General features: G+C 44.0%; 1 protein-coding gene across 2 annotated transcripts; it reads left to right on the top strand.

Annotated features, from left to right (window-relative positions):
* Window positions 1-357: 357 nt before the first annotated feature.
* Window positions 358-27,499, top strand: Rfwd3 (ring finger and WD repeat domain 3). 2 transcript variants are annotated; one of them, XM_051168534.1, is made up of 13 exons: window positions 358-455; window positions 3,770-4,259; window positions 8,051-8,229; window positions 10,287-10,354; window positions 11,443-11,625; window positions 11,705-11,796; window positions 14,582-14,696; window positions 15,419-15,647; window positions 18,055-18,205; window positions 21,336-21,512; window positions 23,346-23,560; window positions 25,292-25,503; window positions 26,805-27,499. In XM_051168534.1, exons 2-13 carry the CDS (start codon window positions 3,772-3,774, stop codon window positions 26,946-26,948), a joined length of 2,253 nt encoding a protein of 750 aa, XP_051024491.1. In that variant the 5' UTR covers window positions 358-455; window positions 3,770-3,771; the 3' UTR covers window positions 26,949-27,499. The 2 variants fall into 2 exon arrangements, with proteins under 2 accessions (XP_051024491.1, XP_051024490.1); XM_051168533.1 differs by lacking the exon at window positions 358-455 and adding an exon at window positions 673-831.
* The last annotated feature ends 501 nt before the right edge of the window (window positions 27,500-28,000 follow it).

The raw sequence follows: 28,000 nt of genomic DNA, 5'->3' as shown, positions 1-28,000 counted from the left end.
TCCGCCTGCCTCTGCCTCCCGAGTGCTGGGATTAAAGGCATGCGCCACCACGCCCGTCTTCCCTCGGTCTTCTTTAAATGAAAAGCAGTTTAAGAAATAAAAATAAAAAGAAAACTTAGGCTCTACCCTTCAGGGGCTGGGCGCGAGCTGATGGACAAAGATTTCCACCAATTGTATGAGGCCTCTTCCCCCGAGGTTCTCTTCCCCCGCCCCCCAAGTAAGTATCAATCTGGCCAATGGGAGCGCCACTGTTTCAGCTGGAGGCTAGCAATGGAAGAAGAAGAGAGGGTATTGGTCGCCGCCGGTGGTGGCTGACCAATAGGAGCTCGCCGAGCCGCGGCTCGAGCTGGGCGCCACAGGATTCCCCCAGAGTTGCTTGGCGCCCGCGCTGGTTGTGCGCGGTAACGGCGGCGGGAGTCGCGGTCGGGGCCGCCGATCGCTTCCTGCCACTTGAGGTGAGGCGGGCACCTGCTTCTCCTCGGGCCTCGGGCCTCTGGATGCGGATGCTCCCCACTCGGCTCGTGCTGCCCGCGGGGCCTAGGGAGGTCGGCTGCCTGCGGGCGATCTCCTTCGGCCGGGGCTGAGGACCCTGAGCCTTCTCCTCCCTTCCGTCCCGGGGAGTCTGGGCGTCCGGGGGAGGAAAAGACGGAAAGGACGAGCTCCTGGGGGAGGAAGAGGGGGAGCTGAATCCGCCGGGTTCGGTTTGCACCGCTTGCGGGCCCCTTGCGGGTGCTTCCCGGGCTGGTCGAGCCCCAGCGATTCGCTGGCCCTTGTTACTCGCTGTTTAAGAGAACTTCAAGTTTACCACCAGCACTGCAGCGCACCTGTGACGTAAGTGTTTTCTGTTTATCCCTTTTCTTGCGGGTGAACAGACTTGGACAGATAGGTTTGGAAACTTACTTTAGGTTCTGCAGACACTAACAGGGAGAGCCTCGATTTGAACCCATGTCAAACGGAATCCCCATGGCGCCCCAGCACCCTGTTCCCGGTCTGTGTTCATCGAAACCAGTGTTTCAAAGCTTAGTAAGATAACAAATGTGACGTTCACGTCTCGGATCCATCAGACTAGCGTTTGTGTGATGAGGAGGCTTGGGCCCGTGGCTGGTTATTTTAGACAAAATTCTGGTCTTGTGCACAGGATTTGGGAAAGGTCGTGTGTTTACTGTTTCCTACCACGTGTGATTGAAGAACTAACTTAACTGTAAACTTTATACAGCCGCCTCTAAAGAAGTATTGTTCAGAGTGGACAGTTGTGTGTCCCTAGATTGCATCTAGAAGTAACTTAGGCATGTTTGTGACCTTGAGTATTGAAGAACATTTTGTTTTCTAGACAGGGCCTCTCTGTGCACACTTGGCTATCTTGGACTCGCTTTGTAGACCAAGCTAGAAGAACATTTTTTAAGCATATCTTTTTTACCTTAAATTATTAAAAGCGTTGGTTTGTGTGTTTTTGAGTATTGAGGAACATAATTTTTAAGAATATCTTTCTTTGCAAAAAAAATGTAAAGTTGATAGATTCTTTTATAGAAGTCTACTAGAAGTTTAGTAAGGCATAGCTCCTGGCATGTTTTTAGTTGTAGTTTTGGTTTATTTATTTGGGCCTTTTTTCCTTATGTTTTTGAGAAGTAGAAGATAGTTAGTATTATTTAGCACCAGCTATGAAAGTTGGTGCTGTATGGAATTCACTGCTGTCACCTTCCAGTTGAAATCAGAACTGGTTGCTCTCTAGACATGCCATGGAAGGTTTTATTTTACAAAACAGAACCATGCTGAAAATTAATTTTTCTTTTTTCTTTCCTTTCTTTTTCTTTTTTCTTTTCTCTTTTTCAAGACAGGGTCTCTCTGTGTTAGTCTTGGCTGTTCTGGACTTTGTAGACCAGGCTGACTCGAACTCACAGTAATCCACCTGCCTCTGCCTCCCGAGTGCTGGGATTAAAGGCCAGGACCACCCATACCCAGCCATGCTGAAAATTAGAATAAGAAAAAAAAATTCTGTACATTTATTACTCAGATCTACTATGTCTTGGAATTTAGCTTTTAATTAACTAAGTTTATTAAAATAAGGCATTGCTAAATAGCTCAGGCTGTTTGGAAATCTGCTTTGTAGTTCAGTCTAGCCCCGTTTACTCTTCTCGTGCCTCTACCTCCACCCTCTAGGTGCTAGGAGTTACTGTATCACCAAGCCCAGCAGCCATGGCTTTCCTGCAATTTGTTGTTGGAATCAGTGCAAATGCCTTGTGTATACTAGGCTTAATACTAAGCTGCAACCCCCAGGCTCACTTTTAGTTTTTTCAAACTTAAATTTTATCCTGCGAGTGTAAAATGTCTTATTGTTTTGGAGGCAGAGGCAGGTGGGTCTCTGTGAGTTTGAAGCTGGCCTGGTCTACAAAGCGAGTTCCAGGACAGCCATGGATACACACAGAGAAACCCGTCAATTGGGGAGGCTGAGTCAGTCGGATCGCTGTGTCTACAAAGTGGGTCCAGGACGGCCAAGGCTACACAGAAATGTCTTCCTGTGGGTATGTCTTCTGTGGCTTGGCGAGAGTAGATGGGTGGCTGAGGCTAAGTAGTAGAGTAATATATTTTGTTCCTCCTAGCACCAAAAATTGGCATTTCTGTGTCTCCTTTGTCACTTTTGATGCTATGAAAGATTAATAGTACCTGTTATGTACAGTATTGTGTTTGTTTTCGCAAATGTCTATATGCAGGTTGTGACAAAATTGCAGGGTTCCTGGGAGATTACTTTCGAATCCAATAGTTAAGCCTCATTATTATTTTGCTCTTTTTATTTGGGGATTACTATGATTATAAGAAAATTGTTGTAAATAGTTTGAATATGGAGTTTTACTCTTTAGCCCAGGCTTGCCCATAATTTACTGTGTAGCTCAGGCTGGACTTGAATTCATGGTGATCCACCTGGCTTCAGAGTTGGTTGCCAAAACATTTTTTCTTTATTCTTTTTAACAAATTTTTTTGTTTTTATTTTTTGAGACAAGGTTTCTCTGTGTAGTTTTGGCTGTTATGGAATGTGCTCTGTAGACCAGACCAGGCTGGCCTTGAACTCACAGAGATTTGCCTGACTCCAAAACATTTCTGGCTTTGTTAACTTTTAAGATTTTGTAGTGGTAGAGGGAGCTAGAGAGATGGCTAAGAGGTTTAGCACACTGGCTGCTCTTTCAAAGGTCCTGAGTTCAATTCTCAGCAACCACATGGCAGCTGTGAGATCTGGTGCTGTCTTCTGATGTGCAGGCACACAGGCAGGCTGGATACTGTACAAACAATAAAGGCACATGCCTTTAACCTCAGCACTCAGGAGGCAGAGGCAGGTGAATGGATCTTTGTGAGTTGGAGGCCAGCCTGGTCTACAAAGCAAGTCTAGGACAGCCAGGACTACAAGAGAAACCCTGTCTCAAAAACAGAAAAAAAAAAAGGGCCGGAGAGATGGCTCAGTGGTTAAGAGCACTGACTGCTCTTCCAGAGGTCCTGAGTTCAATTCCCAGAAACCACATGGTGATCTGTAATGTGATCTGATGCCCTCCTCTGGCCTGCAAATATATATGCAGGCAGAGCACTGTGTACATAGTAATAAATAAATAAATAAGTAAAGAAATAAATCTTAAAAAAAAAAACCAAAAAAGTTTTTTAAAGCCCCATAAACTCTTCATTTTGCTAAAAAGAATCTTAAACAGAAATTCTGAAAGACTTGTATCAACTACATAACATTTTTAACGTATTTTATTAATCTGTTTTACAAATACTGTATCCCCAGTGATGGCTCATGAAGCAATGGACTGTGATCTTCAAGTGCCATTAGATGGTACTACAGAACGGGCTACCCCAGCTGAAGTCATCAGCCAAGGGGCACCTCTCCCGCAGCCAGCCCCTGATGAACTGGCCAACAGCCAAGGAGGAACACTTGTTCAGCATGCGCCTGCTGACATGCCAAGCAGCCAAGGAGGACTGCCCCCCCTACAGCCTATGCCACCAGCAGCCACTGGTTTGATGGAAGAAAATATGGAGGTTGTCAACCCTGGAACGTCAGAAGAGCATCATCAGGGATCTGGCGCTAACCGTACGGTCCAAACTGCAGTTTCAATGAACAACTTCATCAGTGGACTGCAGAGACTCCATAACATGCTGGAGTGGCTGAGACCTCCACCTTCAGACCAAAGTGTGGGACCAGTGAGAACAAGGAGGAGAAGAGCAGCATCCATCCTGAGAGGGAGAGCTGGAGCATCTCAGAGGCCAGAGGGCGCCAGGTAAAACAAAAGCTATGTGATTGATGCCGCTCTGAATGGTGAAACTCCCGTTCTGGTCGCACACACCACCCTCCCCTACCTCCCTAGTGGCTACCAAAGTGAACCGTTCAGAATCCCTACTTCCTGGTACGTCAGATAAAATTAGTGCTTGCCTTGTTTACTTCATTTCGTATTTGAGGTAGGTTTCAATGATGTGCTCTGAAAACTAGAGGCAAGTTTGTCAGCAACATATCTGTTGAGGCTTGGCCCCTTTTATTTTATCTTATTTTTAACAAAAATGTTTCCAAATGTATCAGGAGCATGTACACATCTATGGGCATGAGTGTTGAGGCAGCTTCTCAGTTGATCCTAGAACTCGCCCTAGCGGGTAGTTTAGCTAACAGTTCGCTCTGGGGAATCCCTAGTTTGCATGAATTACAAGTGGCCCTCCCCACATTTACATGTGTCCTGGGTCTCTGAACTCCGGTCTTTTTGTGTGTGTGTGTGTGTGTGTGTGTGTGTGTGTGTGTCAAGACAGGGTTTCTCTGTGTAGCCTTGGCTGTCCTGGACTCGGTTTGTAGACCAGGCTGGCCTTGAACTCAGAGTGATCCTCCTGCCTCTGCCTCCTGAGTGCTGAGATTAAAGGCGTGTGCCGCCACGCCCAACTGAACTCTGGTCTTTATGCTTGGGTGGCAAATGGCTTACCCCTGGGCTGTCTCCCCAGCTGTGGCATGCCCCCCCCCCCTTTTTTTTAAAAGCTAGGCATGGTAGTTCATGCCTTTAATTCTAGCACTTGGCAAGCTAGCATGGTCTACATAGACCCTGTCTCAAAAATCAAAACAAAAAATTTTTTATTTTGTTGTGGGGGCGTGGATCATAGAACAAGTGTTGAAAGATGTTTAAAACACTTGGCTTCTGGAACAAAATGAAAATGACACTAAAACATTTTCCCCTGATACTATATTTTAAGCAAATTCTACACTGAATTTGTGTAACCATGAGTTTTCTAGGACTGGTTGTTTCAGGCTTCTGAACTATATTTTTGTTCTTTATTTGAAGGTAGGGGCTTTGCTGTTGTTTTTTTTTTTTTTTCAAGACAGGGTTTCTTTGTGTAGCCTTGGCTGTCCTGGACTCACTTTTAGACCAGGCTGGCCTCAAACTCACAGAGGAACACTTGCCTCTGCCTCCCAAGTGCTGGGATTAAAGTTGGACACCACCAAACCTGGCCCTTTTTTTTTTTTAAGAGTTGTTTATTTGTGTGTATGTTTATGAGCACACTTGTGTCGCAGTATGGAATTGGGGTTAGAAGACAATTTGCTGGAGTTTCTACCTTGGTGAGTCCCCAGCCAAAGTCAAGTGATTGGCCTGCCTAGCCATCTCACCAGCACTGGGCAGGGGTTTTGGCTGGCTCGTTTTGGTGATTTTTTTTCCCCCAATGAGGTAGTCTTACTCTATAGCTCAGGCTAGCCTGGGAACATCCTCTTGCCTCCACTTCCCAAGTGCTGAAGTTTCAAGTGCTGCCACCATGCTGGCTTCTGAATCTCTGAAATTTAGATGAGTTTCTCGCTATAGTGTTTGCCATTGACTCACCTGATAGACTCCCTGAAGCCAAAATGAGCAGCTTCTGCCTTAGACCTAGCCAAGAGGCCAAAGTTGAGGGGTAAAATTAGGAGTGTTCATTCCAACGGACCTGTGAGGCGAGCTGACAAACTCCTCCTGCTTGGTTCATCCATTAGTGGTGATGGCTCACACCTTTACCACAAGGTGGCGCATGCCTTTAATCCTGGTACTCGGAGAGGCAGAGGCAGTTGGATCTATGAGTTTGAGGCCAGCCTGGTCTACTAAGGTTTCCAGGACAGCTAAGGCTACACAGAGAAGCCCTGTTTCAAAAAAATCAAAAGAGGGGAAAAAACCCACAAACAAACAAAAACCCTAGCTAAAGGAGCTGCAGCTACCTTGGTAGAGTTTGCCTTCTTTGCACTAGATTTGATTCCCTAAAGAAGCAAGTTAGAAGCCAGCTAGGGTTCTTTGAGACCTGGTCTATTTAAACAAAAGAAAGAAAGAAGGAAAAAACAAAACAAAACTGGATATGCTGATGCTTGCTTGGGAAGCAGAGACAGATGGACCTCTGAGTTCAAAGCCAGCGTGTTTGGGGCTACATAGTGAATGGAGGGGATGGCCAGGCGTGGTGGCGCACACTTGTAATCCTAGCACCCCGGAGGCAGAGGCAGGCGCATCTCTGTGAGTTCAAGGCCAGCCTGGTCTGCAAAGCGAGTCCAAGACAGCCAAGGCTACACAGAGAAATTCTGTTTCAGAAAATAATAATAATAATAATAGTAATAACAACAACAATACTAATAGCAGAGGTGGGACACAGAATGTTCTTAAGAAATTCTTTAGGATTGGAGCTAGAGATCCAGCTGGGGAACTCTGAGCCTTATTACCACAAAATGCCAGAATATGCCAGGCTGTGGTTGCACACCTTTAATCCCATCCCTTGGGAGCCAGAGGCAGCCAAGGCTACACAAGCGGGGGAGGGGTGCAGAATAAGGGCTGCAGGACATTTTCTTTATAGAGTAGTAAAGGAGCTAGTAATATTTAAATCAGGCTTTCATAACTGAGAAGTAACCAGATTCCTGTAGAAATCCAGGGTGTGATTAATAAAGAAAAGCAAGTGAATCTTGGAACATTGTATAGTATTTCCTATTCTCATCCCTTTGTCCAGGCCCTTGGTAGCCTTGAAAATAGACTATTTGACAGCCACCAGGGGGCGCTTGGTGCTGTTGGAATACAATGCAGGTTCTGAGACTGTCCTCTTGATGTGATTGTTTGGTGCTTCATTCCCTAAAAGACCCTATGATTGAATAGGAAAGAGAGTATACATTACCAGTATTTGCCTAATGTGGTGCGTTTTAAAAGTTTTGTTTATATGTATATATGTGTGTGTGTGTGTGTTTGTTTGTTTGTTTATCTTTTTGAGACAGTTTCTCTGTGTATCCATGGCTGGAACTCACTGTAGCTGTCCTGGAACTCGCTCTGTAGACCAGGCTGGCCAAACTTTTGTAGATCCATCCGCCTGCCTCTACCTCCGAGTGTTGGAATTATAGGCGTGAGTAACTACTGCCCAGCAAGAATTTATTTTTATTATTCTAAATTGTGTGTCTGTGTGGAGGTCTGTGTATCGGTACGTGCATGAGAGCCCAGATACTCAAGCAAGATAGAGGTATTGGATCCCCTCGAATTGGAGTTATACTTGGTTTTGAGTCGCCACCTGGTTTCAGAGAACTGAGCCCTGGTTCTCTGGAAGACCAGTAAGTGCTCATAACCACTGAGCTATCTCTCCAGCCCTGTTATATTTCTTTCTAAGTACATGAGTGTTTGCCTGTGGTAAGTGTACCATATGTTTGCCTGGTACCCAGCAAAGCCAGGAGAAGCGTCAGAGCTCCTAAAACTGGAGTTACAGATAGTTATGAGCTGCCATGTGGGCCCTGGGAGCCAAACCCAGGTCCTGTGTGAAAACAAGGCTGTTACCTGCTGAGCCATCTCTCCAGCCCTATAGTTTTCACTCAACTTTCAGTGGAAGCATTTAATGGCCTGGAAATTGAACTAACTAGGAACTACCTTCACACCATCATAGGTTGTTCTTGCATTCATGGTCCATTTTACTGTAATTTTTTTTGTGTGTGTGTGTGGGGGGGGGGCGGTATCTTTGTGTAGCCTTGGCTATCCTGGGCTTTCCTTGTAGACCAGACTGGGATTACAGGGATGCGCCACAGCGCCCAGTTAATTCTTTAGTCTCTATATACATACAGATTGAGAACACCGGTGTATGCCTACTTTCAAGTAAGCAGGTCTCAGCCTTATGTACCAGCCACTGCTCATAACTTAGAGACTGGGAATCCAACCTCAGGAACTGATTCCGACAGTGACACCACTGCAGAGAATGAAGAGGTTGTTGTCCAGGCAGAAGAACCTGAAGCTGACATTCCAGGTCTGTATTTTATCCAGATTTCTATTCATAAAACTAAAATCCACAAAACATAGATCTCACTGGCTGTGGTGACGCTGAAAGATTTTGATTTGACTCATAATTTTCTGACTTGTGTTCCAACAAGTCTCTTTGTAATGGCACTTTACATTCCCTTTAAAAGTCAAAAACCACAGTTAGATCAGTGTTAGAAGGGGTTGGAGTAACCTTGTAACGACTGTCTTTTATCTTAGTCAATATATCTGGACCATGGACAGTCCCAAAAGTGTTGCCAAGGTAGACATGGCTAGAAGGCTGAAAAGTGTCTGGGTGACCACAAAAGAGTCAAGACATGATGATGGCATTACCTTAGTCGCTTTGGTACATTTGAGAAAGTAGACTGTGCATCTAAAAGTTTTGTGTGCCTATGTAGTGCCATGAATTTGGGTGTTTCGATACGGGTTGTATGAGTTCAGGGTCAGCTTGGCCTAGATAGTAAGACTGTCTCAAAGGGAAAAAAATGACAAATTCAGCTATTTGAGTTGTGATTTTCAAGTCTTAGTATAATGTTATATATTGTGTAAATGGAATTTTATTTAGTAGTTGGTGAACAGAGATCCCCCTAAAGTAGATGTCCTGTTTACATTTAAAACCCACTAATATATAGATTGTGTTCTTTCAGTATCTTTTTCCTTTTAAAAAGCATTTTAAATTTATTCTATGTTTATGCATGTTTTGCCTGCACGTTTGTCTGTGTACCATGTACATGGCTGTCCAAGGAGGTCAGAAGAGGGCACTGGATTCTCCTGAGCTAGAGTTACATAAATGGTTGTGAGCCACTGTGTGGCTGTTGGAACTGAATACCTGATCAGTAAATATTTTTAACTGCTAAGCCATCTCTCCAGATCCTGTTTTAATTTTTTGTTTTGTTTTTATGCATTGGTGTGAGGGTGTCAGATCTGCTGGAACTGGAGTTACGAACAGTTGTGAACTGCCATTTGGGTGCTGGAGATTGAACCTAGGTCATTCAAAGCTCTTAACTGCTGAGCTAGCTCTCCAGTCCCCTATTTTAAGTAGAAAAAATCTGGCTGATAAATATAGCAGTAGTAAGAGAGAAACTACCATTTTATGACTTCAAGTAAAATTATATATTTAGGCTGAGCACAGTGCTGCTTACCTTTAACTTAGCTCTCTGGAGATAGCAATAAGATCTCTGTGGGTTCTAGGACAGCATATTCTTCATAGCGAATTCCAGGTCAGCCAAGGGCACCCAGTGAGACCCTGTCTAAGAAACCATATATACACAAATATATCATATATATTTATATGTAGTTTTACAAAAAATCATAAGTAGGTTCTAAAACTCTTAGGTTGAAAGATTGATGGAACTAGCCATAATAATCAATCCTCAATCTCAAAAAAGACCACCAGGTCTTAAGTGCCTCTTAATATGCTGTAGTCAAAAATATCCATACAACCTGAGAGATAATACTGACACTAGCCCAAAAAGGGTCTACTTAAGACTCCCGTTTCAGATAACCAGTTTTTGTTAGCGGGGAAAGCAACAAAGTAAACACCTCAGAGATGTCTTCATTCCTGTCCAAAATGAATGATACTCTATAAACAGGATAGAAAACCTCCCCCCCCCCCCAAATGTGTGTGTGTGTGTGTGTGTGTGTGTGTGTGTGTGTGTGTGTGTGTGTGTGAGGGGGGGGAGATATGTATTGTAAAGGAAATACGTCAGCTGAGTCGTGGCACATACCTTTCATGCTAGCACTTGGGAAACAGGCCTAGAGTTGATCTCTGAGTTCAAAGTCAACCTGGTCTACAGAGTTCTAGAACAGCCAGGGCTACAAAGAAAAGCCCTGTCTTGAGAAAAGAAAACAAGGGCTGGGTGTGGTGTGCACGCTTCAAATCCCAGCACTTGGGAGACAGGGCAGTAGATGGAGTTGGCATCCTTTTTCAGGAATACTATAAATTCAGGTGGACAGCTACAGTGTGGCTCTCCCCTTAGCTTCTCATACCTAACTTGTATCATTTGTATGTTGTCCATGCTACCGTTTGTGGATACAACTTGGCAGAACAAGGAGTTACCTCAGCAGAGCAAGAAGCTACATCTGTCACAGGAGGTGATGCAGCCCCTGAAGAGGTAACATGAATGTTCTTCTCACCCCCTCCCCCCATTGGTTTGTCTTGAAATAAGGTCTTACCTGACGTTAACCCGGCTTTTAACCCAGCGTCCTCCGTCTTTGGCCTACTAAGTGCAAGGGGTTGCATGCATATGCCATCGCATCCAATTTGAACATCCTTTTAAATACAAGTGACTGCTTCCCTCCCCAGCCCCACCCCACCCCACAGGGTTTCCTTGTGTAGCTCTGGCTGTTCTGCCTGCCTCTGCCTCCCAAGGCCACTACTGTCCAAATATGACTACTTTTTTTTTTTTTCTGAGGCAGGGTTTCTCTGTGTAGCCCTGGTGGCTCTCCTGGAGTCACTTTGTAGCAGTGCTCCTATCTTGGCCTCCCAAATGCTGAGACATCTAGGGATAGCAAATATACATCCTCACTAGTGCTTGGTATCATCAAAGAGCAATTTATGCCAGTCTAAGGCCCTTTTGGTTTTTTATTTATTTTTTGGTTTGGTTTTTTTTGAGACAGGGTTTCTCTGTGTAACTTTGGCTGTCCTGGACTTGCTTTGTAGACCAGATTGGCCTGGAACTCACAGAGAAGGCTACACAGAGAAACCTGTCTTGAGAAACAAAAACAAACAAACCAAAAAAATATATATATATAAATAAATCATTGTGTGTGTGTGTGTGTGTGTGTGTGTGTGTGTGTGTGTATACATACATAGGAAGGAGAAATAGTCTTCCATGGGAAGAGCACACCAATTGGTTATCCAGTACCAAATGGTCAGCTCTGAGTTTGAGGCCAGCCTGGTCCAGGACAGCCACAGCTATACAGAGAAACCATGTCTCGGGGGAAAAAAAAACCAAACCAACCAAACAAAAAACTCAGTGTTGCCAGGATGTAGCTTGATGGTAGAAGATGTGTATAAGGTTCCGCCTCACTCCCAGAAGTAGATAGTATATATAGTATGCAATGTATATTTTGTCAGGTTGTGTCCGGTAGTAGGTATTGTACATTCTTTGCAGCTTTTCATTTGGGTTTATATAATCCTGGTGTGATTTGATTTGGTAGTTTGCACATAAGACTGTTTTTGCATTTTCTCATCCAGCAGTCTCCCCGGAAGCCCAGCAACCTCCCTTCCATGGATGACGAAGAAGGGGAGACTTGCACTATATGTCTGGACCAGTGGACCAGTGCTGGGGACCACCGGCTCTCGGCATTACGCTGTGGCCATCTTTTTGGATATAGATGCATTTCTAAGTGGCTCAAAGGACAAACACGAAAATGCCCTCAGGTAAGGACTGTAAGCAAGGAGTCTGTGTTAAGTCAGAATTCCTAGAACCATATTGATCGTGTCTCTTTGGACTCTTTAGTGCAACAAGAAAGCCAAGCACAGTGACATCGTTGTCCTTTATGCCCGAACCCTGAAAGCCTTGGACACTACTGAACAGGAACGCCTGAAAAGGTCGGTAAGGGCTGGTGACACATAGATCAGTGGATCAAAGCACTTGCTCCAGTACTGAGCAAACTGAGTATCCAGCACCTACGTAGTGGAAGGAGAGAACCAGTCTTGCTGCTGCTGCTTCCTCTTCCCTCTCTTCTTCCTCCTCCTCCTTCATTTTTTTCTAGTCTGTCTGTCTTTTTTATTTTCTGTTTGTTTATTTGTTTTGTTTTGTTTTTTGAGACAAGGTTTCTCTATATTATCTTGGTTGTCCTGGACTTGCTTTGTAGACCAGGCTGGCCTCGAATTCACGGCCTCTGCCTCCCAAGTGCTGGCATTAAAGGCATGCGCCACCACACCTGGTTTTATTTTAGTCTTTCAAGGCAGGGTTTTACTGTGTGGCCCTGACTAGTCCAGGCTGATGCCTCAAGCCCAGAGAGATCCTCCTGCCTCTGCCTCCTGAGTGCTGGGGTTAAAAGTGGGTACCACTACTGCCCAGATCTCTTTGCTTCTTTGTAAGCGTATCTGATAAGGAAATTATCAGTCTACTTTTGTTACGGCTCTGGGGTTTTACGTAACTTCTGACTTGGGATCTGTGAGAATCAATGAAGTTGCAGTCTCAGACACTGTTAATTCAATAATTGTTTTTTTTCTGCATGATTTGTATATACAGCATTAAAAATGTGAGGCTGGAAGCTAGACCTGGTGATGCACGCCTTTAATTCCAGCACTCAGGAGGCAGAGCCAGGCAGAACTCTATGAGTTTGAAGCCAGCCTGGTCTATATAGAATTCTAGAATAGTCATGGCTATATAGACTCGGTCTCCAAAAGAAAGAATGAAAGAAAGAAAGAGTGGCTTGGTGGTATAACACTTGCTTAACATGTGCAAGGTCTTGGGTCTCATCTTAGCATTGGGGGATAAAAGAGTTTCAGATGACGAGACCAAAGCTGAAAGAAAAAAAAGATTCAACATATTTTTTGTTAGTTTGTATTTTGAATTTTGAGAAAGTTGTACTCTTATCCCAGGTTGGCTTGGAACTGCCAAATGATCCTTCTGCCTTAGTCTCCCAAGTGCTACCTGTGCACACCATCATATTTGGCTTGGCACATTTCTTGGTAGTTCTGTTTTTTAATTCTGTGTCACTCTTCTCTTCAAATAGCTTTGTTTGGAGCTGGGCATGGTTTGCACGCCTTTAATCCCAGCACTTGCGAGGCAGAGGCAGGCGAATCTCTGTGAGTTCAAGGCCTGCCTGGTCTACAGAGTGAGTCTAGGACAGCCAAGGCTACACAGAGAAACCCTGTTTTGAGACATGGTCTCATGTAGTCCAGCTGGCCTTGCTCCTGGTAGACAAAGATAACTTGAAATCCCCCGACCTTTCTTTTAAAGATTATTTAATGTGCATGGGGCGGGGGCCAGCATGAATATCTGTGCACTAGTGTATGCTTGGTGTTGTCAAAGGACAAAAGAGGGCATCAGATCCTCTGGAACTGGAGTTCTAGACAAGTGTGAGCTGCCATGTGGGACCTGGAAACTCAACCCTCATTATTTATTATATATACAGTGTTATGCCTGCATGTATGCCTGCACGCCAGAAGATGTGGTTGTAAGCCACCATGTGGTTGCTGGGTATTGAACGCAGGACCTCTGGAAGAGCAGTCAATGTTCTTAACCTCTGAGCCACCTCCCCAGCCCTTATTTCCAGACCTCTTAGGCACTTTTGCTGTCTTTGTTTTGGGTTAGAATCTCTGTTACCCAGGAATGACTCTTAATTTCTGAGTGTGCATGCCTCATCCTCTCCTTAGTTACTGGCATTACGTGCATAGGCCACCATATTTTGGCTAATCTCACTTTCTTTCTTTCTTTCTTTTTTTAAGATTTATTTATTTATTATGTATACAGTGCTCTCCCGCGTGCATACCTATACACCAGAAGAGGACACCAGATCTCACTACAGATGGTTGTGAGCCACCAGTGCTCTCAACCTCTGAGCCATCTCTCCAGCCCTAATCTCACTTTCTTTGGCTTAATGCCATCAGTCTAGTTGAACTGTAATTGTTTGGGATTCTTTTTTAATTTCTTATGAAATAAATAAGGGCAGAATTGTCATTCTAGGAGTCTGTATGTTTGATTTGGTTTTGGTTTTTTGAGACAGGGTCTCTCTATGTAGCCCTGGCTGGCTGTCCTGGAACTCACTTTGTAGACCAGGCTGGCCTCGAACTCACAGCGATCTGCCTGCCTCTGCCTCCTTGAATGCTGGGATTAAAGGTGTGCACCACCATGCCTGGCTTTGTTATTCTAGTTTTTATATCTTTTTTTCTTTGTGCATTTTGCTTTTATTGTAATTGGCCTTTTGTTAGCATTTGCTTAGTGTAAACTTCCTTGTCTTTTTAAGCTTTAGCCTTTTTAGTTCTGTTAATTTGGTTGTTAATTTGCATACTTTGTCACAACTAACAATAGTTTCTTACTCCAATAGAAAAATCTTTTAACATTTGAGTTTAATCTTATAATTTGCCTTAGCTCACATAGTGAATTGGTTGTTTTCCTCATTTTTGTATGCTATTTTTAGTCTCCATTCTATAGTAGAAATCAAATGTCTGGCTTCCATTGCTTGCTTTTAACACCACATCCTAGTGGGCTGGCTGTTTGGTTCCACATGACACTAGAGAGATCATTTTGAACTTCATTATAGTGCCATGACATAATTACAGTAAAGGATGTATATCACAATATAAACTTACTATGCCAGCTTGCTGGGAAGTCTTCTGTAGCTTTCCTCATACTTATCTGCCCCTGGCTTTTCCCTTCTAGTGACTTACTGAATGAGCAAGTGCTCAGGAAGCAGGCTGAGATAGAATCTGCGCGGTGCCGGCTCCAACTTCAGGCCCTCGTTGATAAATGCAATAAACTCAATAGCCGTGTCCAGGTGAGTTTTTCCTTTCTAATTCAAGAAACTTATAGAATCATAGTTAAAGAGATGGGCAATTGAAGAGGGATCTAACTGTTACCTAGGTTTATCTCAATGATAGGATATTAGCCCAAAACCCATCCATACCTTTATGCAGTCTATGAGGGCTTCACACATTGCAACCATTAAAGACTTCTTGACCCCAATATTTGATAATTCTCTGCATACTTTCTTCCAATTACTTGTGAAATACTCTGAAATCCAGTTCTTTAAGATTCATGGTAACATTTTTATGATTGACAAGAAATCTTTTACAAGAAATCATTTTTGTTGGGCAGTGGTGACACATACCTTTTGTTGTTATTGTTGTTTTGTTTATTTGTTTTTTTTAGACAGGGTTTCTCTGTGTAGCCTTGGCTGTCTGGACACTTTTTGTAGACTAGGCTGTCCTCGAACTCATAGCAATCCACCTGCTTTTGCCTCCTGAGTGAGTGCTGGGATTACAAGCGTGGGCCACTATACCCTCCTGTGGTTCACACCTTTAATCATAGCAGGTGGGAGGCATAACAGCAGGGAGAAGCAGAGGGATCACTGCGTTCAAGGCCAGCCTGGTCTACAGAGTGAGTTTCAGGTCAGCCAGGGCTACACAGAGAAACCCTGTCTCCAAAACCAAAACCAAAACCCAAGAACCAAAAAGAAAAATAAAAAGCTTTAATGTACCTAGTCTTTTTTCATTGTAGGACTTGGAAGCCCTTGTTATGCAGCATGAGAATAAAGCTGAAACACCGTGTGGGAGCTCCCAAGCACGATACAAGAACTGCTTACCCCTCAGCCAGAGCCAACACAAATACCACTTCCATAAAACCTTCACAGTGTCTCAGGCAGGAAACTGCAGAATCATGGCGTACTGTGATGGTTTGAGCTGCCTGGTGGTGTCACAGCCTTCTCCTCAGGCGTCCTTCCTTCCAGGTAAACAGTGTAGAACCTCGTCTTTTATGTTCGTTGTTAGACTATTTTCTTCCCCTTTTGAGGAATCTTGGACTCAATGGTGGTTAAACACTGGTAACAAGCTACCAGCTCCCTTTTTTTCTGTCAGTTCTCTATTAATTTAGTGCAAGTACTTCAGGTGCTCCAAAGATGTCTTTCAAAGCTTGGCATTGTGGCACATGCCTTTAATCCCAGCACCTGAGAGGCAGTTGTAAACAGTTCCAGGCCAGGGAACCTGGAGCCAGGTTCCAGTAGAGTTGGGCTACATAAAGAGACCCTGTCTCAAAACAGGCAAACAAAATGCGTCTTTCGTAGCTTGGTCTGTTGGCACACAGTTGTCCCAGCATTCAGGAGGTTGAGGTGCAAGTTTGAGGCCACTGTTGTGGTCTACATAGTAAGACCCTGTTTCAAACAAACAGAAAATGTCTCTGTAATCATACTAAATCATACTGTAATCACTGCCTATTGCCCTTTGTTAAAAAAAAAAATTCTGTGTCTTTTGCTTTTATTTAGCAAATTATTGATATCAGTAACCATGTTAATGTGAGAAAGGAGGTACATGGAAGTGTCAGTTGTCACTGGTGTAGTCCAAGGAGAAAAATAGTCCCTGTGTATGCCATTTACCTTATAGACAGATTCATTTGCAGTGATTTGTAGAACTATCCTAGAGGTTAATTCAGATTTAAAAAAAAAAAAAAAAATATATATATATATATATATATATATATATGCAAATAAGAGGATTTCAGGAGTATAGTAATCATTTTATTAATGTATCTTAATGGAGAGCTGAAGAGATGACTCAGTGATTAAGAGCACTTGTTGCTCTTTTAGACATGAAAGTGGTACTTTTTTGAAGTTCGATAGTTCAAAGCTTAGCATCATGCTAGGTGGTTCACAACCACTTTTAACTCCAGTTCCAGCTCCGTGGAATCTAATGCCTCTTCTGGCTGCCATGGGTACCCACATTCATGTGCATACATATAGCCACACAGAATCAAACACACAAACAATAAAACAATGGCTGGAGAGATGGTTAAGGGGAGTCAAGTTCACTAACTGTTCTTCCAGGGGACCTGGGTTTAATTTGAAGCCACCCACATGGTAGCTTACAGCCACTACAACCCGTAACTCCAGATCCAGAGGCTTTGCCACCCTTTCTCTGGCTTGGGGGCACAGGTGTGCACGTGGTCCACATCATACATGCAGCCAAGCATAAATATAAAATAAATCTTAAAAATGGAGCTTGAGCTGGGCAGTGGCGGTACATGCCTTCAATCCCAGCACTTGGGAGGGAGAAACTATGATGTCAAGCTCTAGTTTTATTGTTTTGGGGTTTTTTTGTTGTTTGTTTTGGGTTTTGTTTGTTTGTTTGTTTTTGGTTTTTTGAGACAGGGTTTCTTTGTATAGCTTTCACTATGTTGGACTTACTTTGTAGACCAGGCTGTCCTTGAACTCACAGCAATCCGCTTGCCTTAGCCTCCCAAGCTTATTTTGGCTATTTGAGACTGGGTCTTGCTGTGTAGACCAGGCTGGCCTCACGTCAACTGTCTCAACAGCTTTACTAAAGTATAACTGTCATAAAGTGAAATTGTACAAATTTATAATCTCTTTTGCCTATCTTTTTCCCTTCTACTCACTCATAGGTAACCACTGACCCGCCTTTTGTCACTGCGTGTTCTAGAGCTATGTGTCATCATGCAGCATATGCTTTCATTTTTGTTTGTTTGTTTGTTTTTCATTTTGTTTTTAAGATCCCTATTTTTATATAAACTGATAGCTTGTTGCTGGGTGGTATTTCATTTGTATGTATGGTAGATTTGTTTATCTGTTGGTGGATATTTGAAATGGGTTTTGTTTTTGATAATTTTGGTGGCACATGCCTTTATCCTAGCAGTCAAGGCAGAGGCAGGCAGATTTCTGAGTTCAGAGCCAGCCTGGTCTACAGAACAAGTTCCAGAACAGCCAGGGCTACAGAGTGAAGCCCTGTGTCCAAAAAGAAAACAGAAACAAAAACAAGATCTTTAAAGGTAGGGATATGTAACTCAGCAGTAGAACACTTGGCTGGTAAGCATGGTATTCTGAAGAGCTGGGCGTGGTGCCGCACGCCTTTAATCCCAGCACTTGGGAGGCAGAAGCAGGAGGATCTTTGTAAGTTTGAGGCTAGCTCTACAAAGCAAGTCCAGGACAGCTAGGGCTGTTACATAAAGAAACTCTCTCTTGAGGGGTCGGGGTTGGGGGTGGAAAGAAAGGTTTAACTCTGGGAAATATTTGTTTTCATTATCTGACTAGCTGTTTTCTTGAAGCTTGGATCCCAAGAAAGCTAAGCAAAGGTGCTAATTACAGATAGTTTTATTTTTCTGAACCTATCTTATCTCTTATTTGGCAGGCTTTGGTGTTAAGATGTTGAGTACTGCCAACATGAAAAGCAGTCAGTATATTCCTATGCATAGCAAGCAGATCCGTGGATTAGCTTTCAACAGTCAATCTAAAGGCTTGCTGCTCTCTGCGTCCCTTGACAGCACTATTAAACTGACCAGGTAAGTGAGTCAAGGGGACTCCTTATAAGTGTATGGATGTTTTGCCTTCGTGTATACTGTGCACCACCTGCGTGCAGAGGCCAGAAGAGAGTATCAGGCCCTCTGGAACTGAACTGGGCTTACAGATGGCTGATAGGTCCCATGTAAATGCTAGGAACTGAATGCAGACCCTCTCCAAGAACAGTGAGTGCTCTTAACCGCTGACCCATGTTTTAAAAGTACACACCAAACTGTTTGGATAAGAGCAATGTTCTGTAGATCTTGGGATGATAATGTGGGGGGATCGTTGCTGCCTCATACCATAGAATTGCCATGACAGGTCAGGACTACTTATTCCATGTCTGTCTCCTGGACAGTTAGTAATGTAAACCAGACCCGAGTGTGACCTGTTGTTTTGGAGCTAGCTTCCTATTCCTTTTGACTCATTAACAATTCTGGGTTTTGTTTTTTTTTTTTTTGCATTTGGAAGGCAGAGGCAGGTGGATCACTGTGAGTTCTCAAGGCCATCCAGGTCTACAAAGTGAGTCCAGGACAGCAAAGGCTACACAGAGAAACCCTGTTTGCGGGGGGGGGGGGGGGGTGTTGGAATTTTAAAAATTAATTCTTTTTTGTTTGTTTTTTCCAAGACAGCGTTTCTCTGTGTAACAGCCCTGGCTGTCCTTGGACTCACTTTGTAGACCAGGCTGGCCTGGAACTCACAGTGATCCACCTGAGTTGGGCAGTGATAGTACATGCCTTTAAGGCAGAGGCTGGCAGATCTCTGAGTTTGTGGCCAGCCTGTTTAGAGAGTGAGTTCCAGGACAGCCAGGGTTACACAGTGAAATCCTGTGTCCAAACCCCCACCCACCCCCCAAAAAAATCTTTAATGGTAGGGATGTGTAAAATTCATGGTAGAACACAGGGGTGATAAGCACGGCATTCTGAGTTTTGGGAACCATGAAGAAAGTTTCAGATTAATTTTGGCCCAGTTTTCAGTATAGCATTGTGTTATATGTTCATAGATGCTGAATGGGGAGGTATACTTCAATACAAAACAAACGAAAAGGTCAATAGAGTCAAGTGAGGTGCAGTGCAGGAGAGGAAGGAGGGTCAGTCAAGGCAGCCTAAGCCACTCGAGAATTTGAGCCAACCTGAATTTCATTTGTCAACACATGTACATGTATGTTTAAAAGTTGGGGCAGAAACGTGATGTTTGAACCATGATTGGGAGAGAAAACTACTCCAAAAAGTTGTCTTTTTTTTGTTGTTGTTTGGTTTTTTTGGTTTTGGTTTTTCGAGACAGGATTTCTCTGTGTAGCCTTGGCTGTCCTGGACTCACTTTGTAGACCAGGCTGGCCTCGAACTCACATCGATCCGCCTGCCTCTGCCTCCCAAGTGCTGGGATTAAAGGCGTGCGCCACCACGCCCGGCTTAAAAAGTTGTCTTTTGAGTTCTACACACACACATACACACACACACACACACACTGGTGTGCGTGCATCTGCGTTCTCATACACACATACACAACTTTTTTTTTTTTATGAGGGTGAGAATGTGCGCTAAAGAGATGGCTCAGTGGTTAAGAAAGCTTGCTGGAGGCTGGGCATGGTGGCACCGGCTACTCTTCTATAGGTCTTGAGTTCAATTCCCTGCAACCACATGGTGGCTCACAACCATCTATCATGAGATCTCCTTCCCTCTTCTTCCTTCTTCTGGTATGCAGGTGTACATGCTGGCAGAGCACTGTATACATAATAAATAAATCGGGGGAGGGGTAGAGGGGGAGAGAAAGCTTGCTGGTCTTCAGAGGGTAGAAGTTGAGTTCCTAGCACTCAACATCAGGCAGCTTACAGACCAGTTTCAGGGGATCTAATACCTTCTTCTGGCCTCCTAGGGCACCTATGCATACACGTGCACAAATAAAACTTTCTTAAAATGGGAGGGGGCATGCTGGAGAGATGACTTGGTAGTTAGAAGCACTGGCCGCCCTTCCCAAGGTCCTGGGTTTTGTCCCTAACACCCACATGGCAGCTTACAACTGTCGTAACTCCAGTTCTAGGAGATCTGAAACCCTTTCTGGCCTCCTCAGGAAGGGTTCTCATATAGTACACGGACTTATATGTGGTCAAACACCCATACTTACTAAAAACAATAATTGTATAATTAAAGATTTTTAAAGGTGGCAGACATTGTGGCTCACTTCTTTGACCCAAGCACTTGGGAGGCAAAAGCGGAAGGATCACTGAGTCTAAAGCCAGTCTTGTCTGCTTGCAGAGTTCTAGGCCAGTCAGGGCTCCACAGTGAAACCCCGTCTCAAAACACAAGTAAAGGCGAGGAGGAGCAGGAGATGTAGCTCAGCGGTGATGCCTGCCTACCAGGGAGGAGCAGGAGGTGTAGCTCAGCGGTGATGCCTGCCTACCAGGGAGGAGCAGGAGGTGTAGCTCAGCGGTGATGCCTGCCTACCAGGGAGGAGCAGGAGGTGTAGCTCAGCGGTGATGCCTGCCTACCAGGGAGGAGCAGATGGTGTAGCTCAGCGGTGATGCTTGCCTACCAAGCCTTACTTCCTAGGTTCATTGCCCAGCACCACAAAAAGTGTGTGTGGCAGGGGTATGTTGTTAATGGCTACTTCTGGGTGGGTGTGTTCTTCCTTAGTGTGTACTTTCTTGCATTGTTTACTGGTTGTCTGAATTACAGAGAAAGTAATTCAGTGGAGAGATGAATGTATCATTTATATATTCCTTCAGCTTACCCTTTTACTTCATTATAAATCAAGAATTCAGTCTGCAAATCCTAAAGCATGGACTTGAGAACCATGTAATTCCCAGAGGAAATTTGAAATCAAGATAGTTTGGGTTGTAGATATGTTCTTAATAAATAGTACTTTTAAAAATATCTCATTATGCTAGACAGTGGTGGCGCACGCCTTTAGTCCCAGTACTCGGGAGGCAGAGGCAGGCGGATCGCTGTGAGTTCGAGGCCAGCCTGATCTACAAAGTGAGTCCAGGATAGCCAAGGCTATACAGAGAAACCCTGTCTCAAAAAGATATATATATATATATAAGTTTTTTTTTTAATTATTATTAAATGTTATCACTAATGTGTACATGATTTTCTTAATGTATAATGGCAAAAATCTCTTATAACTTCACAGCCTGGAAACAAATACTGTGGTACAGACTTACAATACAGGACGTCCTGTCTGGAGCTGTTGCTGGTGCCTTGATGAAAGCAATTACATCTATGCTGGACTGGCCAATGGTTCAATTCTGATATATGACTTACGGAACACAAATGCCTATGTACAGGAGTTAGTTCCTCAGAAGGCCAGGTACGAGAAGGCCTCATTTATATGTGGGTTATAGCATTTCTCTTTCTTTTCTTTTTTTTTCCCCTGAGACATGGCTGTCCTGGAACTCACTCTGTAGACCAGGCTGGCGTCAAATATTAGTTCTTTCCTTAGAGTGTGTCCACAATTGATCAGCAATATAATATCTGGTACTTCCTTACTTCCCAGTCAATAGAATTTAAGGCTAGTGTTCTAGTGCACACGTTTAATCCCAGTGTTGGGGAGGCAGGCAGATCTCTTGAGTTCCAGGACAGTCAGAGCTACACAGAGAAACCCTGTCTTGAAAAACAAAAATAAAAAAATGTTTGATAGCTGTTAGATAATCAAATTGATAGGAACATGGCTGGTAGTATGATATTTGTGAAAGGTATCTTAGCATATAATATTGATCATAAACTTGCAGAAGGAAATTTAGAAAATATAACCAAAGCCAGGCATGGTGTTGCACGCCTTTTAATCCCACCCACACTCAAGAGGCAGAGACAAAGCTGATCTCTTGAGTTGGAGGGCTACACAGAGAAACCCGTCTTGAAAAAACTCAGACATCTGAGTTCCTGGCACATACTTATAATCCCAGGACTCAGGGAGGCAGAGGTAGGTGGATCTCTGTGAGGCCAGCCTTAAAAGTGAGTTCAGGACAGCCAAGGCTACACAGAGAAACCCTGCCTTTAAAGACCGGGGGGAGGAAAAAAAGCAATAATTTTTTTGGATTTTCAAGGCAGGGTTTCTCTGTGTGACCTTGAACTCACAGTGATCCGCCTGCCTCTGCCTCCCAAGTGCTGGGATTAAAGGTGTGTGCCACAATTGCCTGGCTTTTCTTTTTTTTCTTTTTCTTTTTGGCTAAGCAATGGTGGAAAGCCCCCCCCCTTTTTTTTTTTTTAAGATTTATTGATTTGTTTATTTTTATTTGGGTTTGGGTTTTTTGTTATTGTTCTCTCTTTCTTCCTTTCTTTCTTTCTTTCTTTCCTTCTTTCTTTCTTTCTTTCTTTCTTTCTTTCTTTCTTTCTTTCTTTCTTTCTTTCTCGAGACAGGATTTTTATGTGTAGCCTTGGCTGTCCTGGACTCACTTTTGTAGACCAGGCTGGCCTTGAACTCACAGCAATCCACCTGTCTCTGCTCTACAGAGCCAGTTCCAGGATAGCCAAGGATATACAGAGAAGCCCTGTCTCAAAAAACCAACAGAACAGAATAAATAAAAATATAAAAAATAATTAAAAAAAAAAAAAAAAAGGTCTGGTGGCTTATATCTGTTATTCCCAGAACTTATGGGGCTGAAGGAGAAGGGTTATTATTAGTTTAGAGAAATCATTCTCTGAGTTAAAATATGGTTTGCTTTTAGACTATGTTTTTATTATAGGGTTTTCTTTAGGAGCATCTGATGTATCCTGATGCAAGTAGATGGAGATTTTTGAATTTGGCAGGGTTTTTTTGGTTTTTTTTGTTTTGTTTTGGTTTTGGTTTTTTGCTTGTTTTTCGAGCCAGGGTGTCTCTGTGTAGCCTTGGCTGTCCTGGACTCACTTTGTAGACCAGGCTGGTCTCCAACTCAGATCTGCCTGCCTCTGTCTGCCTCCCTGAGTGTTGGGATTGCAGGCATACGCCAATGCAGCCGGGTCCATACAGACTATTATGTGTATTTCCTCTTTGTTTCTCCTATAGAGATGGTTAGTTGTCTTTTAGAGGGCCCAGGAGGATACTCAGCTTTCTGTTTGACTTTTATTGAGATGGAAATGTGGCCCGGGTCTCCTGGTCATGAGGTCTGGAGTGGCCAAGTGTTGGATTTGGAATGTATGTCATGCTTTCTTTTTCTGCCTTCAGATGCCCTCTGGTGTCCCTGTCATACTTACCCAGAGCTGCGGTGGCTGCATTTCCTTATGGTGGGGTGCTGGCTGGAACCTTGGAGAATGCCTCCTTCTGGGAGCTAAAAACAGACTTTTCCCATAAGCCTCATGTGTTGTCCCTGGAGCCAGGGGGCTTTGTAGACTTTCAGACAGAGAGCAGCAGCCGACACTGCCTTGTGACTTACAGGCCTGGTGAGTTCTAAGGGCACTGCTGTTTTGGTGGTCGGGGCTGAGGGGCATTGTGGGACAGAGGCCCTAGGTGGCTTTGGTAAGCCTCTGAGGCCGACGGGCTGTGTTGCAGCTCTTGGTGCTACAGCCAAGATGATGGGTCCCGTTTCCTCCATAGAGCCTTTTCCCTACTGTTTGAACTTTCTGCCGTGTGCTTGTGGAAGTGAACCAACCACTCCAGCATCCTGTGTGTCCTCAAACAGTAGTAGAATGAGGCTGTGTGTTCTCAGTCCACTTCATCGCCTCAGATCACCTCATCTCCCCTCACTTCACCTAAGAAAAGGGTCCAGGTGGAAACAGCCTAATACCAGTTCTTAATTGTTCCATATCTGAGTCCAGCAAGGCTAAGTAAGACTGACACCCATGGTCTGTGGACTCTAGGCAGCTGAACTATGCTGCACCCAAATCCATGGCAGAACTCTGAACAGCTGAGCCACACTGATGGTCAGTTTGGTGAGGGTTTACCTTTTTACCTTGGTCTTGGGGGTCTTAGTTGAGTAGCTATGAACTCTGGCCCTGCACTGATCAGATTCTGGATATGTAGCAATGCTTGCCTGTGGTTCACTAGGCTTGTCTTTGTTCTGGCGGGCACCTAACATCTTAAGTTCTCAGCTGTAAATAGTCTCTCTCTCACATAAAATTTGTTTATACTGGCAGACAGCTACTGTCTGAAAGAGCCCCAACCAGATCAGAGGATAGGTTCAGGCAAGACACAGGCAGCATAACAAAAGCAAGTTTACTCTGGGGAAAAGAGGGTACCATGCTCTGTGGGGCCCATGGGAAAAAGGAGGAGCCACCTGGAGTATATATGCTCAGTCAGTAGATGGAGTGGGGAAAAAAAGGGGCTTGTAGGACTGTCTTTATTAAGGCCTATGGGCATTGTCCCTTAAGCTTTCTGGTGGGAGGGGGGAATTAGCTAGTATAAAGAAAACATGAGCCAGGCCTTTATTCCCAGCACACAGGGAGGCAGAAACAGGCAGATCTCTGTGAGTTCCAGGATAGTCAAGGCTACACAGAGAAACTCTGTCTCGAAGGGGAGGGGGACGGGTGAGGGAGAGAGGGAACAAACATGAATGGGGGAACTTGTTTCTATGACTAATGTCAACCATCGTGCGTTGTAGTTGGCAATTTTGGAATGTGTTGTTTAATATATGACAGATAGATTGTCAGGTTTGTCTGTCACATTGACCATCAGAGTGCCCATTTGTGGTACAGCTCATCCTTGTACATTTGCTCTATATGGGAAACTTTCAATTGCTTCTGGCCTTTGGTTCTTACCAAATCATGCTATAACTTACATGGAAAGCTGGGTGGGAGGTGTCCCATTTTGTCTCTCATCTTTTGTCTGTCTCTTAGAAGTACCTTAGGTATGACTCTACTTTAGTGATAACTAGCTAATGAAGTCCTCAGTGGAAGAAGGAGAAATACCACTACAATAATTGAAAAATAAATTCCCTGGGATGTTTCAGTGATGTGCAAAACCAGTGCTTTCTTAGCTGTTTCTGTAGTAGGAAAACCTATTGCAGAGAGCTCCCTTCCTTCTAGCCCAGGCTTTTGGGTTTTGTTTGTGCTATATTGCTGTTTGTTTTGTAGGTCTTGTGGTTTAATATAATTGGCTTTCTGCTCAGCTAGGTCGTAAGTAAAGTTCGATTGTATCTTCTCCACGAGGTAACACTGATATCTCTGTCTCAATAGATAAAAGCCACAACACCATACGAACTGTGCTATTGGAGATGTCTTACAAGCTGGATGATGCTGGAGAGCCAGTCTGTTCCTGCCTTCCTGTGCAAACATTCCTTGGGGGACCCACTTGCAAACTATTGACCAAAAATGCCATCTTCCAAAGCCCAGATAACAATGGCAGTATCCTAGTATGTACTGGGGATGAAGCATCAAACTCTGCCTTGGTGAGCCTTATTTTTTATTTTATTTTTAAAAGTAGTTTGGGGTTTGAAGGCCTAGCCCAATCGTAAGGCTCTTGCCTGTATGAAGTAACACCAATACTCTCCTGAGGTTTCCAAATGCACATACAGGGGCACACATATAAATATAGACACGTGCACACACAAAGACTATCACTGGTATGTAGTGACTGCACCAAAGGTGTTAAACAGTGTGGAGTAACAGCACAAATAAAGGGAGAAAAACAGGATTGCTAAGACGTATCAGAGTTTACTTATGAAGGCTGGGAAGATGACTCATTTGGTAAAGTGTAAAGTGCCTGCCATGAAGGCATGGAGGCCTGAGTTCAGATCCCTAGTACTCATGTAAAAAGCCAAGCAAGGCCGCACATACCCGTAGTCTAGCACTTGGGAGGTGCGGCAGAGGCAGACAGATCGCTAAATTAGCCGGCATGGTTTACATAGTGAAACTCGGGCCATCCAGGGCTCCACAGTAAGACCTGATCTCAAAAAAGGAAAGATAGATAGACAGATAGGTAGGTAGGTAGGTAGGTAGGTAATCACCAGCCAGCCAGCGTGATGGCAGTTTATCGTACCATTTTTGCTATTTCAGTATATTTTTTGAACCAGGGTGCTGCAGTTAAAGGCATACCTCAGTTTCCTAAAACTTGAGCTTACGACGTTGGAGACGTGCTACACTGCACTGGTAGAGAGGTCAGAGAACAGCTCTGTAGACTTGGTTCTCCTTCCACCTTTGGCATTTAACTCATTTTGGGCACCTAACTCATTAGGCTTGCATGGCAAGTTTCTCTTCTCACTGAGCCACCTTACCAGCCCTATTTTTGATACTTTACAAATGTTTCTTGTAATAAACCTTTAGAAAACAATGCCGTTGCTGGGATGTATGTTCCATTGCTGGAGAGGTGGCTTGGCAGTTAGGAGGGTGCTCTCCTTCCAGAGGATGCACCCAACACCTAAATTACGTTGCTTACAGCCAGCTATAATTTCCATTCCAGGAGAGCACATCTTTCCATGGGTACTCCACATAGACACACATAATGAAGATAAATTTATTAAATATATGTTCTATGAGGATAAAGACAGTGGCCTTGTTTCATTGGCTCTTATGTCTCTAGAAGGGACAGTATTTTACAAGACTTCTAGCACGTAGATGAAAGAAATGAGTCCTTGGCTTGCTTTTCGGGCCTACCTAGGGTGTGCTAGTCTTGTGCAGTGTTATGGTTAGAGACAGTTACTCCCCACCTGGGCCGACTAACTGCTGACCCTGTGTCTGTCTGGTTTTTAAGCTGTGGAATGCTGGCAGTGGCCTGCTGCTGCAGAACCTGAAGACGGATCAGCCTGTCTTGGACATCTGCCCATTTGAAGCGAATCAGAGCAGCTTTTTGGCCACCTTAACTGAGAAGACTGTCCATATTTACAGATGGGAGTGAGCGTGGTCTTGAGACCGTCCAGACACGCTGCTGGTGGATGTGAAGTGACGATTTTGGTACCTAGCAACTCTGAACAAGATAACCGTTTATGTGCTGTGACTGGAGCTTTTGGATCATGGTTCATTGGATTAGTGTGGTTCTAGGTCACTTAGGCACTAAGACTGGTTGTGTTCTTTGCACCAAATAAGTACCTTTGTGAATCTTGCCTGGAAATTCTTAAATTCTGCAGGATTTTGCAGTCCTCTCAACTGTTGTTTAGGATATTAGTGTGCATCAAGCTGTGATACTCAAGCAACCTAAATTGTCTTGTCAGGTAGGCTAATTGGCTTGGAAGTGGTACTTGAAAGGCCTGTCCTGCTTCTTGGATGAACAAATTCTTTCTTCCATTAAGCACAAGAGGGCACTGTGACTATCTTGCATAGAGTTTGAATGCTTAGTGGCTTGATCTCCCCCACACCCTGGGCTGCTCTCTGCCCCCAGTGTCTGGTACTGCCATGTGGTAAGCTTTGTGGCAACAACAGTTGCATCCTAGGTATACATACCTCCTAGACTGTCTGGTGATGGAGGTGGCTGATGAGCTAGCTATGTGTAGAGCCATAGCTAAAGCTGTGTGCATTAAGTTCATTGCATTGTGAGAATGAGGAAAGGGACCAGTTGTTTGACCAATTGTGACAGACTTGGATGGACTTCTCTGGTTAGCTTGGGATCCTCAGGGGTTTTTATTCTCCCCCAAAGATGTACAGTTCGCAAGTAATGGCTACCCTTGTTAAATGTCTGATTCTGAGTTCCATTGATTTATCTCCCAACTTTTTTCTGAAAGTGTTGTTGGTAAAGTGTTTATTCTCAGGAAAGTAGTAGTGGTGAGAGACCTGTGGATGGCAGAAAGGAAGACACTTAGAAATTTCCATTCCGGTAGACCTGAATTGTCCAGCATTTAGAGGTAAGCTGAGGTTCCCGTTGTCTACTCTGCCTTAGGCTGCTCTACTAAGCCACTGCCCCTAGGGCGGCTTGTCTCAAGGTGTAATCAACATGTCTGATTTTCTCAAATATTC

Source organism: Acomys russatus, chromosome 26 (assembly GCF_903995435.1).
Source record: "Acomys russatus chromosome 26, mAcoRus1.1, whole genome shotgun sequence".
In the NCBI taxonomy this organism is placed as follows: Eukaryota; Metazoa; Chordata; class Mammalia; order Rodentia; family Muridae; genus Acomys; species Acomys russatus.
This window is presented reverse-complemented; position numbering and strand designations above follow the sequence as displayed.

Coding starts and splice junctions, on each gene's coding strand:
- Rfwd3 (XM_051168534.1), top strand. CDS start 3,772: ATGGCTCATGAAGCAATGGACTGTGATCTTCAAGTGCCATTAGATGGT. Junction 14,697..15,418: donor AACTCAATAGCCGTGTCCAG/GTGAGTTTTTCC, acceptor TTTTCATTGTAG/GACTTGGAAGCCCTTGTTAT. Junction 15,648..18,054: donor TCAGGCGTCCTTCCTTCCAG/GTAAACAGTGTA, acceptor CTTATTTGGCAG/GCTTTGGTGTTAAGATGTTG.